A 19781-nucleotide genomic window follows, 5' to 3' on the forward strand; every position below is an offset into this window, starting at 1 on the left:
CATAGAGTCCAGCATCTTATTGTCCAGTCAAGTTCAACGGCTTCTTAGGTATACCCTCTCTGGTCTGAAGACAGAGCCAGCAGAGTATCATCCCGATCAATTAAAAGCTCCAACATACCATCAGCAAATATTTACATCATTATGGAATTAATTGACATAGTAATGAGTAACCAATATGGTAAAAGTAAATGCGATTTCTTATCCACCTTCTGTGACCACCTCATTGACATTTCAATTTTGGTTTATACACAACATATAACATTCATAACATAACTTGTTATACATAACATCATATCAAATTTGGTTTACGTTGTTAAAGTCCACACCAGCCAGTGGTAGGTCAGATGAAAACAGGAACTTTAAATCAATGTGATTCTCCCACAGGGTAATAGAAACCTGAGTAGTTGATCCATCACCTGCTGATTGACAAAGGTTGCAATAATAGGAAGCTGACATTCAAAGCTAGCCAGTCATTTTTACCTGACATATAGGTAACCCAAGTGGCTTAACCACTATACCAAACACCCATTTTTCTATGAACTTGTTTTTTCTAACAACATTTTTTTAATGAACTTTGAGCCAGTTGGGAGAGGGATAGACTTACTATAGGAATATGGAGAAAGGGCATAATTATTGAATTTGATTCATGAACTTTAGATTTACAGATTAGCAAATCTGTCCTGATTCAACTCTCACTGTGTTGCTGGGAATGCATCTGCATGAAAGCGGGTGGAGGGAGAATGCTTTTACTAAAAGAACCTCTGTTGATATTTAAAATGCAGCTACAGAGGAGGGCTGTGTCTTAGAATCCAAGATGCAGAGTAACTGTTACATGTATTCAGGATGTCCCAGTAAGATGCAGACATTCCTCACTCCCCCAACCCTGGTTTTGTATCTACAAAGAGTCCTTACTTCTGCATCGCTGTGATAAGGGGTGCATGCCAAGGGAATCTTGGCCATCTGCAGTGCCACACAAAGTAAATACAAGATATTCTGATCACTAAATTTCTCTTCCAAATACATCAGATTTGACTAACTGCAAGATAGTTCATTTCTTCTTAGAAAACAAATAGACATTGACATTGTGATATGACTACATACGGAGTTAGTGTAGTATGTGAATACTTAGTTTTTTAGATTTTAAAAATAAATATTAAACAATAAATGAAAAAGCACAAGGAAATCTCAATAAAATACATATTTACTTATACTAATGTAAAAGGAAATTCCTGGAGCCAACATTTTGGTGCATGATGCTTGTAATACCAAATCCTAGGTGGTAGTGCTAGTTCATGTCTTGACTACATTGTTTTAAATCTAACTCTGTGCTCACACATCTGGTAAAACAGCAGGTGATGGCCCAAATACTTAAATTCCTGCCACCTCATGTGGGAGATCGAGATTGAGTTCCTGGCACCTGGCTTCACCCTGGCCCAGTTCTGGCTCTTGTGATCATCTAGGTTTAAATCAGTGTTAGTCTCTCTCTTTCTCTCCCTCTTTCTCTCCCTGTCTCTGACTCTTAAAAACACTATTTACAAATGTGGGTGGAGAGAATTAGGATAGAGTAGGAAATGTAAAATGTCAGAGTAAAGTGTATTATAAGTTGGTATTCTAGCACCTTAATGGTACTTTAAGTATTTTTTTGAATTGAAATTATCTTACTAGAAAGAGATAATTTCATAGTTTGAAGGTGACATTGTGGCAAGTAGGTAAACCCAAGCCTACAGTGGTGGCATCCTGTATGGTCACCTGCTGAAGTCCTGGATGGTCTGCTTCTGACCCAGCTCTCTGTTAATGCCCCTGGGAAAATAGAAGAGGATAGACCATGTCCTGGGGCCTGTGTATCCTCTTGGGAGATCCAGAAGTTCTGGACCCCTGGCTTTCTCCTTGCTCGGCACTGATCACTGTGGCCAGATGAGAATGAACCAGAGCATAAAAGTCTCAGTTTCTCTCTTTCTCCCTCTCTCCCTCCCCAACCCTGCCCTGTGCCTCTCCCTGCCTATGTCTGCAACTCCTCCATTCAAACAAATATTTTTTAAAACAAGTAAACCTAATTATATTTGACACATGTAGTAAATCCATCTAAATGGAGAAAATATCAAAGTAATTCTTACACTCTTACACGCCTATCAGCAGTGCTTCATGCTCATTTTTAGTCCGTATTTTATCTCTAAATGGTTGCTTCCAAAATGAACCGAAGTTACACAATTTGAATGAATAACCCATCTAGAAAACTATATGTGTGAAAGTTATCTATGCTTAGAAGAATATGATTTATGTGCAGCGGATTCAGAGCAGACAATCATGACAGAACAGATAAGCACAGTCAGCCTTCTAAATCATGGATTCCACATCGTGGCTGCAACCAGTCATGGATAAAAAATACTCAGACTGTTGAATCCATACGGCACGGGCATTGTTTATGTTATCATTCTACTCTACATAATACAAAAAAATAACTATTTGTGCTGGATTTATATTATATATCATAATAAAACATGAGTGTGTGCATACATCATGGGCAGATAGTATGCCATTTTGTATTAAGGGACATGAATATCCACAGATTTTTGTTATCCATGAGGGTAGAGGGTCTTAGAACAAATCCCCACAGATGTCAATGAATGATTGTATATTGCAGATTAGGAAAGCCACTAGAATTATAGGATACCCAAAGAAAAACAGCAGCAATGAAAAATAGTGTAATTAGGGCCATGACAAAATTATGGAGCATAGGATCCAATTTTGTGATGCAGTGTTTGCTGCCTGTAACAATCTCATTTCCTCTGGCTGTCCCACTTTCAATTCAACTCCCTATCAAGAGCCTGGGGAGGCAGCAGAAGATGACCTGAGTGCTCAGAATCCTGCCATACATGTAGGAGCGTAGACGAAGCCCCAGGTTTCAGCCTGCTCAGGGCCAGCCATTGTAGACATTCGGTGCATGAATCAGCAGATTGAACATTCCTCTCCTCTCTCTGCAACTCTTTCAAAAAATTAAAAGTAGTCATAGAAGATACAAAAGCAGTTCAAAGTACAAAGCAATCAGTATGGGAATAATAAAAATATGAAATTTTTAGTTAAATTGAAAAAGACAAAGTTAGGTCAAAATAGAATTAAAGAGTTGAAAGGCAGAGAAAACAATGACACTACATACTTTCTGTTCCATTCTTCTGTCAACCTAATAATGCTCTGAAATAGTCTAAAAGTTAAAATGAAAAAAAAGAAGGAAAAATAGTTCAAAGCCACATAAAATAGACCTTTGCTAAAATATTACAGCAAGCAAAAGATCTAAAAATAATTCTTAAGAGAATACACTTTTGTGACATAATTTCTTAAAGTGTTTAACAACTTTTACAGTGTAGAATCCTATCATTAAGTCTTTGAATATAAATTAGGATAAATTTTAAGCAGATGAATAGAAAATATTCTTTTGTGTGATCTCTAATGGTTTGATTCACATGGGAATCTCCTAAAATTGAACAAGAAAAGTTGGGGAAATTATTCAAAGTTAAAGCTGTTTTCTAGATGCTAGCTCTCTTGAAATAATTACAAACTTTGCTACACAAATTGTTTTCTTATTATATCCCTCTTATTTGGTTAACTCAAAGTTGGTATTTTTTTCCAAAAATTATCTCTTTTCTTCAAATTATTAAAGTGTTTATTTATAGAAAGTCCTATTGTCATATAAAAAATGAGCTAAAATTTCAAGCATGTTTGTGTTTTCCTCAAATTTTACTGGTTCTTCCTCATCTCTAATAGTTCATACTTTTTCTCTTCTAAAGGAGAACCTTTAAGAAGAATTTTCTTTTAAGATCTTGAGGACTGAGATGCAATTAGTTTTGCATTATAATTTAGTGAAAGTTGCCCCTACAATATGGCATTAAGAAAATATAGGATTTGCTATTTTCAGGTGGATATGTTCTACAAGCTATGGGAAGTCCCATATGACGGGTAATATTAGTGTACAAATGGCAGAGACAAAGTGGAAAAGTTTACAGGATTGATTTGAAACAACAAAATGTACTTTCCAAGCCACTCATGGCAAGAAAAATCAAATGCCAGGTGATCATTAAAAATAATCAAAAATTTCAAACTCCCAACTTCACCTGTCCGTTGATAGTAATTGCTAATATTTTTTAAAATGTAATATGAGTTAGTAAAAAAGGTCCCTTGGCCACACGTAGTAGCCTAGTGGCCAAAGTCCTGGCCTTGAATGCGCTGAGATCCCAAATGGGTGCCGCTTCTAATCCCGGAGGCCCTGCTTCCCATCCAGCTCCCTGCTGGTGGCCTGGGAAAGCAGTAAAGGATGGTCCAAAGCCTTGGGACCCTGCACCTGTGTGGGAGACCCAGAAGAAACTCCTGGCTCCTGGCTTTGGATCAGCTCAGCTCTGGCCATTGTAGCTGCTTGGGGAGTGAACCATCAAATGGAGGAGAATCGAGTCCCCAAAATAACCCAGATAAAACTTTCCTCCGGAGAAGTGAAATATGATCCATAAAGCATTTTTAATTTAAAAGAAGGCAATCTGACATAACTTGTATGCAGCCTTTTTTTTTTTTTTTTGTCAACTTTTCCTGAACTTGCTGTTGAACTTGAGTTTTTTGTTGTTGTTTTTGCATTTCCTGTTAGCCTACTTGTTCTGGGACCTGAATTGGCCACTAAGTGGCAGGCTTGCTTTCAGTCACATCTGTTTCTAGATAGTTTTAGTGCCATTCTATGACTGATATTGTGGCCTTGCATTTTTAAAATGTGGTTAACCATTCAGCAAGGACCAACTGAAGGCTATGAAATTTTAACCACTGGCCTACTCTGTGGAAAATATGCCTGAAGAACAAAAGTAAAACTTAAAGTTTAAAAATCAATTCTATGGGAAAAAAAATCCCTTACATTCTGTTATCAATTAAATATATATACACATACTTTTTTTTATAGAGCTACTTAATTGAATGACTGGGTTAGAGAGGCAGAGAGAGGAGGAGAGCCATCTCCCAAACACTGATGCAGTCCTCAAATAGCTGCATCATAAGGGTTAGGCCAGGCAGAAGATAGCAGTCAGAAGTTATCAGTCTCCCATTAGAATGCAGCAGCCTAAGGACTTGGGCAGTTCTCTGCTGCTTTCCCAAGGCATGTGAGCAGGAAGCTGGATGGGAACTGGAGCAGGTCAGGACATGACCCAAACAGATGCCTGTATGGGATGCTGACATCTTAAGCAGTAGTTTCACCAGCTGTGCGAAGATACCAGCTGCCCTAATCATCAATTAAATGGAAAAAAATAAATCTTTAAAGACAACCAATCCAATTGATGTTTATGTTTGCTTGGTTCGTTGGGAGAATGACATCACAAACTCTGCCTCTCAGAGATTTGTACCAAGGAGTGATAGCAACTAGAAATTAAGTGAACTACAAGTCAGTGTAACTTATGCAGGCAACCCATTTTTTTTTTCATCTTGTTTCCAAGGAAGAAGGAATAGATCTCTGTTCTTTGTCTCCACAGCTAGATCTGACCTGGGTCTTGCTTACTTTCTCTGTGACTTGCTGTCTCACAATGTTTTTACATTTTTAGAAGTTTATTTTATTAAAAAAGCTTATGTTATTACAAAAGAGTTTTCTCAATATTAGATATACATGTTTTTCGTTTGCCTGATGCAGAAAAGGCATATGCTTGATACTTTGGTAATGATTAAGGTAAAAGTATTCAGAAAGAGACAAAGACAGGAATCTACAAAATGTAACCTATAAAAGCAAAACTAAGACCTCCAAGCAAGTTCTTTAAAATGACAAATTGAAACAATGATCTTTTTTTTTAAGATTTTATTATTGGAAAGCCGGATCTACAGAGAGGAGGAGAGACAGAGAGGAAGATCTTCCATCCGATGTTTCACTCCCCAAGTGAGCCGCAACGGCCGGTGTTGTGCCGATCCGATGCCGGGAACCTGGAGCCTCTTCCGGGTCTCCCATGCGGGTGCAGTGTCCCAAAGCTTTGGGCTGTCCTTGACTGCTTTCCCAGGCCACAAGCAGGGAGCTGGATGGGAAGTGGAGCTGCCGGGATTAGAACCGTCGCGTTCAAAGCGAGGACTTTAGCCACTAGGCCATGCCGCCAGGCCCAAAACAATGATCTTTAAGATAATGACTTGAGAAAATTATTTTGAATTGTACTATTGAAATTTTTTTAGAAGTTATGAAAACAAGATCTTGATATTGTTCTGTTTCTAATTATAAATCCACATCTATGAAAGTCCTTGAATGAATTTCAATTTTTACATTTTATTAAAGTTCTTACTAAAGTAGTACAAGAAGTAGTTTATTTTATAGGATTATTGTAATGATGAGATGAAACACTTGTCATGATAAATTATTAGTATAAGAACAAATTAATGTGCTTTTTACCTCTTTCTTGGAAACTGAAGGTCATTACTTTTGCCTGGTTAATTAAAAGACAAACATTTTATTTATTTACTTAAGTATATAGGCATAGTAATTCTCCCTACTCATTGAAACATTTTGTCAAGTCACTGGAAGGAAAGTACTTTTAAGTTTGCTCAATAGATGGGAGACTGAACCTCAACAAGTCTTGTGAGAATTGTCCAGGGTTAACTGTTTGGCCAAGTATGAATTGGGAACACGACAAACTATATATGCAGATAACTTCAATTATTGTCAGTGAGGCTGAATAGATATTTAGTTCCAATTCAGAAAGTCTTGCTTAATTTCTGTATCTAAGAGGGTATTCACTCAGACCCAAGCTCAAGAGTAATTATTATAGAGGCAGGACAGTAGATAAAACTGCATAGGCTTTACAAATCATTTTTGTCAATGAGGTTATCCACTCTAGTTTATATTCCAATCTTCCAACCCTCTTTCTTTCCTGATGTTAATTCTAACACTATTCAGATATATCATTAGGAGTTTTTAAAGCACACATATTGAGCAATAGAATGTATTCTGGAAAACAGTAGACTATTTTTAACTAATATCCCAAATGTTCACTTGTAAAATGTAAAATCTCGCATCAGATAAAAAACTCAGATTCTAAGTGACAAGTGGAATACAACCCTCAAATCTAAGAAAGATATCTCAAGAGATGGGAATAAATTTTTTCCAGTCTTTATTCTAAAGCTCAAAGCAAAGAATAAAGTACATTTGGGAATTTAGTTCCAAGAAAACAGATAAGTCACACACTCTAGATGTAAACAGTTAGAGGGCAAAGAAGTATTTACCTGTCTAAAGATCAGAACCTTTAGTGGAAGGAGCCCACAGGAGAGCGGCTGACAATGAGCTGAGCTGGCTGGAAGAATTATGCAGGACATTTTTGCTAGTCACTGGAGACTTGCACTCTCAGGTGGGAGGAGCTAAACTTAGCTCACAAATTCCCCAGAGGGTGGAGTCTGAGCAAAAGTTCCTTGAATCGCACTGCCTTAGGTTTCCTTGTAAAGTTATACAGAACTTCATTGAGAAGTTTCAGCAGCGGTGGACATCATCAGCTCCCTGGCTGGTAAGCTCTGAGGCCTGATAAGTCATCTGCCCCCAAATACATGCTCTGATTCTTCCAAATGATAATTCTCTCTTGAAATCCTGTCGCTGTGCTGTAGAGGCACCTCCTGCCAGTTTCTTGTGTTTCTCCAAATTATCCTCATAAACAATAATCTCATGATCCCCCCAGATTCTCCCCTTAAAAATGTATTAGATCAGGACAAATGTACCAAAGTAGTGGAGAACCTGTGTAAATGGGGCTTGTAATTCATCTGTTAAGTGTGGCTACATTTGACAAGTTAAAACTGACCCTGTCATTACTGGAGTCTGAAGATCAGATAGAAATCTGGATGAGAAAATTATTGCTTTAAATCTGCTTTAAGTCTTCTATTTTCTGTTAACCCTGTCTCACAATGCTCTTAGTCATATTGAATATTCATTTAGAGAAGTGAAAATGTCTATTGCTTGAACAGAGTTTGTTCCCCTTTCATTTTTTGAAATATTTGCCTAAGAATGGAAACTTGGTATATTTTTCTCTCCATAGTAGAGTGGTTTCCTTTTTTTCCTCCTGATTTTCTTTGGAGAAGGGTAGGGTGTTATTTACATAAAAACATAGATCTTTGAATGGGAAAGCTCAACATGTAATTCATACTCTGGATAGAAATGTGAAGTTATGCAAGGTGTGATGTCACTCGTTTTTTCAAGGTCTGGCTACAGAAGTTTGTGTGTATAAGGTAACATTGTCTTTCTCAAAAAAGTACAAGATGTCTTTGTACATAAATGGATTTTTAACTGGATTCTAAACTTTGAACTCATAGGTACAATTTGCTTATTCTTGCAGTGAAACCTGAAGCTGTGTAAAGATTAACTATTAGGTACTCAGTCTCTTTTGCTTAACTATGTGACTTTTTGTCAGTGGGTAACTAGGAGATTGTGAACTCTCTGATCCAATAAAAGCAATCAGTCTTCGTTACTCACCAAAGTTTTAACTTTTTAATATATAGAAGTTATATATATATATAAAAAAATATATATATACACTTATTATATATATATGTATATATAATTTGAAAGGCAGATTTTAGAGAAGTAAAGACACTGGAAGAGAGAACATTTTCCATCTACTGATTCACTCCCTAAATATCAGAGTTGAACTGATCCAAAGCCTCTTTCACATTTCCACATGGGCGTAGGGTTCCAAGAACTTGAACTATCCTCTGCTGTCTTCCCAAGGCATACACAGTGGCACCAGATTGGAAGTGGAGTAGGCAGAGTATAAAATGCTAGTAGTATAGGCAGAGGATTAAGTACTATGCCTCCACTGGCATAGCTTTAAAGATTTAGCTGTGAAGTTCTGGCTGTCTCCATATAATTTGAAAAATTTAAAAACTGTAAGTGTCAGTTTCTATTCAGAGCAAATCAGTCTATTTACAAATGGTAAGCCAAGACAAAGCATGAAATTATGGTTTGTGAAACACTAATTGTCTTGCTCATGGGTGAATGAAAATTAAGCAGCAACTGGTATGAGTTCATCACTTGCTTGCTTGGAGAGAGAACACTTTGGTATCCTGAGAACTATGATTGTTTCTGAATCTATGGCAGACTGCCTGGCGACAAGGGAAGGCTGGGATGAATTCCATCTGAAAAGGCTAATCCCATGGCATGCCTCATTGTAACCCTGGTGTGACAGGCCCATAAGTGAATCCCGCCACTTTAACCTGTCTCTGGATTTATATAACCCTGTGTTGCCTGGTAGACTGAGTGATCATCTGGGGGGTGGGGGCGCGGGGATCAGAAAGCAAAGAGCAAGGTGCAACCAAACGAAGTGAGAGATTCAAATCTCTGAGCAAGAAATCTTCTATGCGCATTCTGTCTGCATATCTTACCAACCGGCAACATGTTAGGCTTAGACTCAGGCTCGTTGCAGTCCCTAACTGTGCACTCTACTTTCATTCTATTCCATTTTTATTTCTGTACTAAATAGGGGTTCTGGAATTGGGGCAACTGATTCTGATCTCTCAAAATGGTTATATGGGTTTAATAAGACAGATACAAAGAAAATTCATGACTTAAAAGAAATAGCAGATGTTGCATTTTACTCAGAATGGGTAGTAGTACATTAATGTATGCTTTTTAAGTAGTGCGGCATAAAGACTGATTCCTCCACAATGGAAATCCCAAATATGAGGCAAGATCTCTTGAATCTGAGTTTCACTGAAAATGATTCTCTAATTATTTCCCATGGAGTCAGAATGAGAGAATATCATTCCAATATTAGATCATTACTCATGTAATGTAATTGACAAAACTTCTGTTTATGGTCTTATTTAGCTGTTAATAACCATAAGGTAGACCAATGTAAAAGAGCACCTGTCTAGAACATACTGTATGGCATTTGTGTGGTGTTAAGACAAATTTAACATGTTTCATGTTCCCAGATAGAATATAATTCAGATGACAACTGAATCAAGCTGCTATAAGTAACAGGTTTATGGTGAGGATATGGTGCATAGGGAGACACAGTTTGGCTGCGACCAAATAGACAGCACCTCCTCTCATACCCAGCCTTGCACATAACTTGTTGAATAGAAGGATCTAGGGACTCTTTAAATGGGATTATCATGTCATCTTTTCAGAAACCTTAGATATCCAGTCACCCATTATTGTAGAGCTATGTGATTCTTCTTTGCCATGGAATCAATTCATGCTTTAACAATCAGTGGTTCTGTTTTGATCTGAAAAATTAGTCACTTGTGACAGTATTCCTCCAAGACCCTAGCATTTCATGGCTTCTTCCTATGATTCTTTTACATTCTTTCTTGTATTCCAACTGAATGAATAAACACATCTCACGACTCAGATGCCTGAAAGAATCTGATTACATGCTCAGCTAAACACCATAGTTTGGTTAGAGCTTTCACAGACAGTCACTCATAGGCCACTGACAAAATAATGCCCTGTCTTTAGTGGGTCAAGTGTTTTGTGGAAGTCTAATAAACTATGATTGGGTGATTGAGCGTGTCAAGTTTTACAGACTAAGTTGATCTCTATTCAATAGACAAATTTATTCATCAAAAAGTTGTTGGTAAGGACGCATAGCAAAGCAAGTTGTAGGCATGGCAAGAATGTTTGATGTTTCCCATCAGCACAAGCAAATACCACCTACAGCACCAAACAAAATGTATAATTTACTCGAGAGTGAGTCAGTGGATGGAGGATCTGTTTCTGCATCTCCTTCTCTCTGCCACTCTGCTTTATAAGTGTTTTTTTCCTTTTTAATTTAATTTTGAGGTAACATTTTCAATTTTCATTATAGTCAAAGGTTTAAAGCTCCACTGAATAGGAGTTCAACAAACAAAAAGCAAAGATGTACCCAGTTCAGCAGGAACACAGGCAAGGACTATAAACAACAATCAAATGAAAAAATGTCAACCTCTCCAATATACAGTAAATTTCTAGGTATTCATGGGTCATCAAGGGTTTTATAGAACTCCAAACAACTTTCCTGACAAAGCCTAGAAACAAAGTTTGACAAAACACTGTATTTTCCATGAAGCTTATGCATACATGATTTTTTTTTGCTTTTGCCTTAAAAAATGTAGCTCCCACATTTGAGGGAGAACATGTGAAATGTCTTTTAATCAATAAGTTGTTTAAAAGGAGGTCTTACTGCAGTAGGGTGAGTGCCTAGCCAGTATGAATGATGTTCTTAACAGTGGGAGGACACTATGTGACAATGTAGGTTGAGCATCCAAAGTCTCTAAGACTTCAGAATTCCCTGATTATGATGAACGGGCAAAGTCTTCAGTGAATTCCTAATCTTTCACTCAGACCCTCTCCCTACATTACTTGGTGTGTTAGTTGAGCAGACTAAACCCAACTCTTATGTCTTTTGCACTTGCTGTCACCATCTCCACATGGTGATAACCACCATACAATTCAGATGTGCTCATATATCGTTTCCTCAGAAATGTGCTAGACATCCAGTTCCCAACAGGGTATCCCTTCTCTACCTCAGTGACACTACCCAAACTTTTGTTTCCTAATAGCTTATGAAGCTATCTGAAATTACAACATTTATATTTTCTTTTTCTCTACTTCCAAGTCAGTTGTGCAAGAATTAGCATGTATATACTAATGATCCTTGACTGCCAGAAATCAAATCACAAGAACTTAACAAATATTTGTATAAAGAGTAAATGAAGACTATGTAAACATGGTCACCAGAATTGAAACGAATTTTTTTTAGTACTTTCTTCTTCAGTTATAAAAAAAACAAAACTAAAGAGAAATGAAAACGAGTAAAAACAAACTTTGGCAAAGTTTAACATATATGATAGGACGTGGCTCAGTAGCATAATAGTTTAAGCCTTTGCCTTGCATGTGCTAGGATTCCATATGGATACTGTATCCCGGCAGCTCCACTTCCCTTCCAGCTCCCTGCTTGTGGCCTAGGAAAGCAGTAGAGCATGGTCCAAATCCTTGTGACCCTGTACTCATGGGAGACAAAGAAGAAGCTCCTGGATTCAGATTAGCTCCACTCCAGCCATTGTGGCCACCTGGGGAGTGAACCAGCAGATTGAAGATATGTCTCTCCTTTTCTTTGTAAATCTAGCTTTCTAGTAAAAATATATTTTCAACAACAAAAGTAATCATGAAAGTTTAACATGTATGATAAACCCTTTATAAACTTTTTTCTTTTGTAAATATTAAGTTGATTTTCTTAAAAGGTAGAAAATACTACCTGATGATTAAGCAGCAAATGTGGTTTTAAAAAATACCGGAGTCTAGTTTCTTCTAACTTGGTACAAACAATATTGGACAAATAATAAATTTCTCATTATCAGCAACAAGGACAGATCTTGTAGAGCTGGTCTGATAAAAAATATGAGCATCTAAAGTTATATTCCTCATCAATGTCATAAGCTAGGTAGCAGAAGGTTTTTTTTTTTTTTTTTTTTGCTGATAGTTTCTAAGAGGAGATCTGCTAAGAAAGGTAATGCCGTTCTAAATGTCTGGAAACCAGTGGTGCAGCTCATTGCTACAAATAAAACGAACAAGAAGAGCTAATGTTTGCTGTGTCCTGAGGGTTATTGACTAATTTAGTCATTTAATGTCTCTCAATTATTACTTTGTTCATTTTCCATATGAGGGAAATAGCATGGACTTTAAAGTTGGCCAGTTGATCAAATGATTTCTTAGAATGGGGCAATGGGACTCTTACATAAATAAAATAAACAGTTAATAAAAGGCTGTTTCTCTTCAGGAAAATGATGGCTGCATGATGTTTTATTATCTTCTTTCATTTTTAGGGAACGATTTGTAATGGAGCCTCCTCTTGAGCTGCCCGCTGACACAGTGCAACGGCTCGCAGCTGCACTCCAGTGTCACCCAACAGACGAGAGGGTCGCTCTCCACCTTGACGAGAAGGATGAGCTGAAACACTTCAAGGAATATTTTCATATCCCCAAAATGAAGGATCTGCCTCCAAGTAAGGCTCCTGGAAATGTCTGCTTTTTATATCAACATCTTAATTACTTTTTTTGTGGGGGGGTGGGCAATATGTGTTAATCATAGATCATTGAAAAGTATTATCCTGATGAATAATTGAGCCATGGAAACTTTGCTGCAATTATGTGAAAAATTGTGGATCCTTGGGGTTACTGAATCACTCTGTCAGCCTACGTTAGCCTCAGATCTTTCTTTTTCCTCTCCTTTTCTAAATAGAATACTTTCAGGTGCTTACACCATCATCATCTCCCTGAACAACAGAGTGGCTGATTGAAAACTGTAGATGAATGCATTTACTTGTTCCATAAGCACTCAGAGCTCACAGCAATCCCTTTAAATACAGTATTAGAAAGTCTCTTATTTCCTGGCTCCTCATTTCTGATAGCATAATGTTTATCTTAGAGAAAATACTATATTCAACCTGGGTGTACTTCATAGCATGCGTGGTGAATAAAACTATTTTTGCATGCTTTGAATATAGATGGCACATCTAACAGTTACCAAAATTACAGTAATACCTAAGAAACATATTTTTAAAAACAATACAGTAAACTGACTTTGTTGTAAGGAAGTCCATTTTTTTGTTTTGTTTTTCAGGTATATGTAGGAAAGAAATGAAAATATGAAAGTTGTACATTTAGCTTACTCCCTTTTGCATCAATGAGAAAGACTAATTTTAATGAAATTGGCTATGGAATTTGATTTCACAAGTTTGTAGTGGTCTCAACTCAAATTCTCTTCATATTCAAAGAGATAGGCCCAATTTTAGGTACTCAGAATTCAAGAATCTTACACAATTTTCTGATGAAATTGGCTCATGTGGGCTAGCCTTGTAGCATAGCAGTAAAATTGTCTCCTGTGATACTAGAATCCCAAATGGAAAGCCAATGTATGCCCCAGCTGTTCCACTTTGGATCCTGCTGCCTGCTGGGAAAAAGCAGTGGAAGATAGTCCAAGTGCTTGGGCCTCTGTTACCCAGGTAGGAAGCCTTAAAGTAGCTTCTGGCTCCTGCCACAGGCCTGCCACAGGCCTGGCTGTTGTAGCCATGTGGGGAGTAAATTAGCAGAGAGAAGATCTCTCTTTCCCTCTTTATTTCTCCATCTACCTGCCCACTCTTTTTGGAACTCTGATTTTCAAATAGACAATTCTTTTATAAAATTTGGTTCACTTAACTATTATTTGGCTTATATGTTAAGTAATACATAAACACGGTCTCCTGGAATAATGCATAAACTTCTATTTGTCTCTAATTATTGATCCAACACCCTGTAGAATTTTAGAAATATCAAAGAAAATGAACTGAGTTTATACTGAGAAAGTGCAATTTCAATTTCTTAGGGGCAGGCCATATGGCTCAGCAGATCAAAGTTATCACCTCTGATATCTCCTGGTATTTCCTTTGGGTGTTGGTCCTTGACATGGATGCTTTACTTTTGCTTTAGCTCCTTACTCATACACCTGGGAATGCAGTGCAAGATGAACAAAATGTTTCAGCCATTTGTACCTACATATGAGACTGGATGAATTTTAGGTTACTGGCTTTTCTGGTCCAGTTTTAGCCATTGCAGCCATTTGGGGAGTGAACTAACCATGGAAAATCAATCAATCAATCAATCAATCAATCTCTGTTAAATAAGTAATGATGTAAATAATGAAATAATAATACAAAAAAGTTGAAATACATTTAAAGTTTAATGTTAACTGAGGGAGACATTGATACAAATTATAATTTTTAGGAGTCATAAAATGGGGCTGTGAGTTAAGCAACTGAGAACACAAAAAATCTTCAAGGTCTTTTCAGAATCTAGAATTTAGTAATAGTTTTTATTAAGTTTTTAGTTTGAAAGAGGGAGAAATAAAGAGGGACTTTACATACTGGCTTACTCTTCAGATGCCATTGGTATCCCCCAAGCCAGGCGCCAAAGCAGAAATAGGACCTCAACCCAGGTCTTCCACATCAATAATAGCAACCCAAGCACATGAATCATCATTTGCTCTCTGAGAGTCTGCATTAGAAGGAAGCTAGAGCACAACTCTTGGTATATATCTAAAGATATTGAAGGAAGAATCCCAAAAAGGCATTTATGCACTGTTGTTCTTTGGTGAATTGATACCTAAACAAGATTAATATGTACATACAATGAGATAATCTTCAGCCTTAAAATGGATGAAAATTGTGATACATGCTACATCCTTCAAAACTTTATTCCCTGTTCAAAACCCAATGCCCAAAAGACAAATATTGTATGATTTCAGATATATGATGTATTTTATATTAATTTACCAAATTATCAGAATAGAAAGTGGAGTGATGATTACCAAGATCTATAGGAAGCAAAGAGAGAAGTTCATTTTCATGGATATGGGGTTCCACTTTCACAAATGGAAAGGATCTGGAGACTGATTTCATAATATGAATGTGGTCAGTACCATTGGACTCTAAGAATGGTGGAAAGGATAAATTTTGTATCCACATTTTGTGTATATTAATACTTTTTAAAAGTAAATTTTTTTCTAGAAAAGAAAACGTCACATTTATCAACTTACATTATTCTTGGGTCAGTGCCCCTCTGTGAAAGTTACAAAGACGGGCTTGGCAGCGTGGCCTAGTGGCTAAGGTCCTTTCCTTGATCCCATATGGCCGCTGGTTCTAATCCCGGCAGCTCCACTTCCTCTCTATCTCTCCTCCTCTCAGTATATCTGACTTTGTAATAAAAATAAAAAAATAAAAACATAAAAAAAAGAAAGTTACAAAGATTGTTTTGATTAGCTTTTCAATTGAAAGTAACTCTAAATACATCTTGATTAAGTCCGTGTTGAAGCTTGAGGAGAGAGATGATGAATTTATTTGATGGAGAATTTAAACTACTTGCTTAAAAATAGCTTTGACTGGCAAAAGGATTACTTCATCAATCCCAAAACATTTCCAAAGTCGGTGACTATCAAAGTGTGATATCCCTAGTGGTAGCATCACCACCATAAAAAGCAGAGTAAAAACATGAGCATTTTTTTTTTTTAATTCTGAACCAGAACTGGTACTAAGAAGATGCCAACCATCCATGCATCCATCCATAGAATCTGTTCTAACTATTCTCACTCTAGTTAATTCTGGTGGTTGAGTGATTCACCTATTCAGAAAACATTTATTCATCATTCAGTCTGTTGAAAACAGTTCTGTTAGAGCATCTCAGGTAAAAAGCTCAGTTTTAACACCCTACAATTTGTGTCTAAAATGAAGAGGTAAATAATAAATAAACCTAATATATGCTGTACTGTCAGGTAGAGGGTGTTTGGAGGAACATCAAGATGAGGATACAAAAAATACTGCAGGAATACAATTCTTGAGAAGGTGAACTTTGAGTACAGATGGTGAAGAGAGGAAATGAACCCCATGGGTGCAGAAGTATGAACATAATACAAATTTCTCATCATATTCAAGGCTTTTAAAAACACCTATATAACATTTCAAATTATTTTAGGAGATGAGCATAAAAAGAATAAATGTTATTTAGCAACTCTGAGTAATGAAAACAACATCAATATAAACATTTTTAGAAAAATCAAAATTATATACTCCCTACATTGAATGTTTAGCCCTGAAAGCAAAAACTCCAAGTGCAGCCTATGGTTTTCTGATAGCGTTTCTATTACATTTGAAATTTTCTTTGGATTTCTCATAGAAATTTTACCAAAATAAGTTTTATTCTGTTCTTAGATAGCCTTCAAGATGTTACAAGAGAAAAGGGCCAACAATATTTTCACTCAACTGGCAATATACTTATGTTAGACATTGTTTGATTGAAATATAGTGCCACATATAGACAAAATACAAAACAATGGGGAATGTTGAAAGCAAACTAAAGGAAGGAAAGGAGGAAGAGGTGGTTGAAAGAAAGGAGTGATACAAGGCATATGAATTGAACTTTTTCTGAATTTTTAAAAGTAATTGTTGAATACAAGATTCTTGTAACTTAATTTCTGCAATCCAATTATATAACCCCATAAGGCCTATTGCAGACACAGGAGTTAGACTTACCCTGTATTCGCATGACAGTGAACAGTTTATCCTTGAGCTGAGCTGTCTTACACTGCCTCCAGAAATGGAGGAAGCTGCCCTGTAGACTTTATATTTTAACCAGGGTGTTTTTTATGTTTCTCTGTTTATTCTATTTATCTATTTACATTTTTAAACCATTGTTATTTTCTATGATGCAGTTTTGTAGGAATCGGGATCCTCATCATCCTTCTTCTCTTCCTACTTTTCCCCTCCCATTATCTTCCTGCATATTATCACAGTAATAACATAAAGGTTTAATATTCTGCAATTTATTGTATCATGACATTGTGGGTATAGGCAATGGTAGAAAAGCTTGTATCAAATTCTCAAGCTATATTTAAAAATTTCATTGGAAGTCCTCGTTTTATTTGAAAGTAGAGATGCGTACAGCAATGTATCTTCACTTCCCAGTATTCTAGTCTCCAATATACAGTTCGCCTATGAGAATATTTGTGTATATGTTTACCTCTATATGTATTTTGTATTTTGCAGGAAGGTTGTTTTGTATCAGACAGAATGTATATTTGTCCTTTTGGGACTGGCTTATTTCACTGAGCATAATGGTCTCCAGCTGGGAACGTTTTGTTGCAAATGGTAGAATGTCATTCTTTTTCATGTCTATATAGTATTCCATGGTAGATTTGTCTTTTTTTTTTTTTTTTAATTTCTTTCAACAGGCATCTGGGTTTTCCCACATCTTTGCTATTGTGGATGATATTGTTATACAGTGTTGCAGACAGTTTCCTAATATACAGATTTTAATTCATTTGAATATATGTCCAGGAATGGGATAGCTGGGTCATACAGTAGATCAATTTTCAATCGTCTTGGTTCTAAACCCCTAGTAATAGTGAAGTAGGATACCTCTTTCCCCACATCCTCACCCACAAGTATTGTTAGACTCCTGAATATAGGACATTTTCACTGAAGTTAAGTGGAACTTCAATGCTAGTTTTAAAAATCTTTCCTCATTAAATATACAAATATTGTTTCTTCAGTATTTGAATTTGTTTTGTTTTTTTAAATATTTAAACTTTTTGAACATTTGCTTTTCCTGCCATTTTAATTTACTTGTAATGTTAAAATAATTCACCATCTGTTTATTACAATTTAAAATTGACTTCTAAATGCCTGTTTCATATATCTGAGGGACTTCAAGTAAAAATGCCCAGGCCCTATAACTGGCCAATTCCACAACTGCAAAAAATCCAAGTATTGTGACTCCTGGCCCAGTACAGTTGACTTAAACGTGTTTCTTTTTTTTAAAGATTTATTTTTATTGGAAAGGCAGATATACAAATAGGAGAAGAGACAGAAAGGAATATCTTCCATACATTGATTCACTCCCCAGGTGGCTGCAATGACCAGAGCTGCACCAATCTGAAGCCAGGAGCCTGGAGCCTCTTCCAGGTCTCCCGCATGGGTGCAGGGTCCCAAGGCTTTGGGCCATCCTCGACTGCTTTCCCAGGCTACAAGCAGGGAGCTGGATGGGAAGTGGGGTTGCCGGGATAGGATCCCGAAGCATGCAAGACGAGGACGTCTCTGGGCCACCGTGCCAGGCCCAAATATGTTCTTTTTAAAAAGCCTCATTAAAACATTATATCAAAAATGGATGGGTTTAAGGTCACAGTTCAATAGTTCTTAGTAGCTGGATAAGGTGACACAATCTTCATACTCTTTTCCCATCCTCTGTGCCTGCTCTACAGGGATGATTATTAACCTATGGAGTATCATTATCAGTAAGATGTATTTGCAGAATTAAAAAGACAGTGTTCTGTAACAGGCATGTGGTACATGGAATTAGGCTGCACTTGGGAATTCTGCATGATGTGTCCATTTAGTTCAATTTCAGCTATTCCAAGTTTACAGCCCAGCTCCATGCTGATGCTCTGGGGAGACAAAATATGATGGCCTCCATACTTGGGGCCCTGCCACCCACAGGACAGACACAGATGGAGTTCCTAGCTCCTGATGTCTGGTTGCCGCACACCCAGTTACTTTGGGCATTTGGAAAGTGAATCAGTAGATGGAAGATATCTTTTTCATTCTGCCTTCCAAACAAATAGATGTATCTTTTAGAGGGGAAAATGCTCTGGGTCATTTCATGATCAAATATTCTCTTGCATTCAACTCATTTGTGTTTCTAAGATCTGAAAATTGCCACAAAAGCTTAGGTAAATTAATAAAGTCAAACAAGATCTTTTTCTTTGCCCATGAAATTATTTGATCCCCGACAAAAGACAAAATGAGCAGAACAAACAATCAGAATGACTTTGTCTCCCAGGCTTCTCTAGAACACAAGAGAGCCTCTTCAGTTCAGTTGCTTTGTTGTAGTCAGGCAACTGTTGACAAGAGATTTCATGTCTGAGATGTGTTTAAGTATTGTTTTCTCGATTAACTAGAATCTTTTTTTAAAGTTTGTTTAATCTGCCTGAAGCAGCAGCCAACAGGAGAGATAAACTGACAGATTTCCTGCCTGCTAGTTCACTACCCCCAGAAGCCACAGTAGCTAGTCCAGGCCAGGCAGAAGCCATGACCCCAGAGCTCCATGTGCATTTTCCCCATGCTGGCAGGGCCCAAGCATCTGAGCCCTCTGCTGTCTCCCAGGATACATAAGCAGGAAGCTCGGTTGTGAGTGAAGTTGCCAGTCCTTCAACCAGGCGCTTCAATATTGAGCACCTCAAGCAGCATCTTCCTTCTGCACCATGTTGCCTGCATCTCCAATTCTTCATTTAACGAGAGTTA

General features: G+C 37.1%; 1 protein-coding gene across 1 annotated transcript in view; it reads left to right on the forward strand.

Annotated features, from left to right (window-relative positions):
- Window positions 1-7455: 7455 nt before the first annotated feature.
- Window positions 7456-19781, forward strand: part of KYNU (kynureninase) — a 151994-nt gene continuing 139668 nt past the window's right edge. Inside the window, exons 1-2 of the mRNA XM_058664453.1 lie at window positions 7456-7490; window positions 12781-12959. Coding sequence (XP_058520436.1) covers window positions 12794-12959 — 166 coding nt within the window. The 5' untranslated portion in view covers window positions 7456-7490; window positions 12781-12793. The remainder of the gene's footprint in view (window positions 7491-12780; window positions 12960-19781) is intronic.

This window comes from Ochotona princeps, chromosome 5, assembly GCF_030435755.1.
Source record: "Ochotona princeps isolate mOchPri1 chromosome 5, mOchPri1.hap1, whole genome shotgun sequence".
NCBI classification, from domain to species: Eukaryota; Metazoa; Chordata; class Mammalia; order Lagomorpha; family Ochotonidae; genus Ochotona; species Ochotona princeps.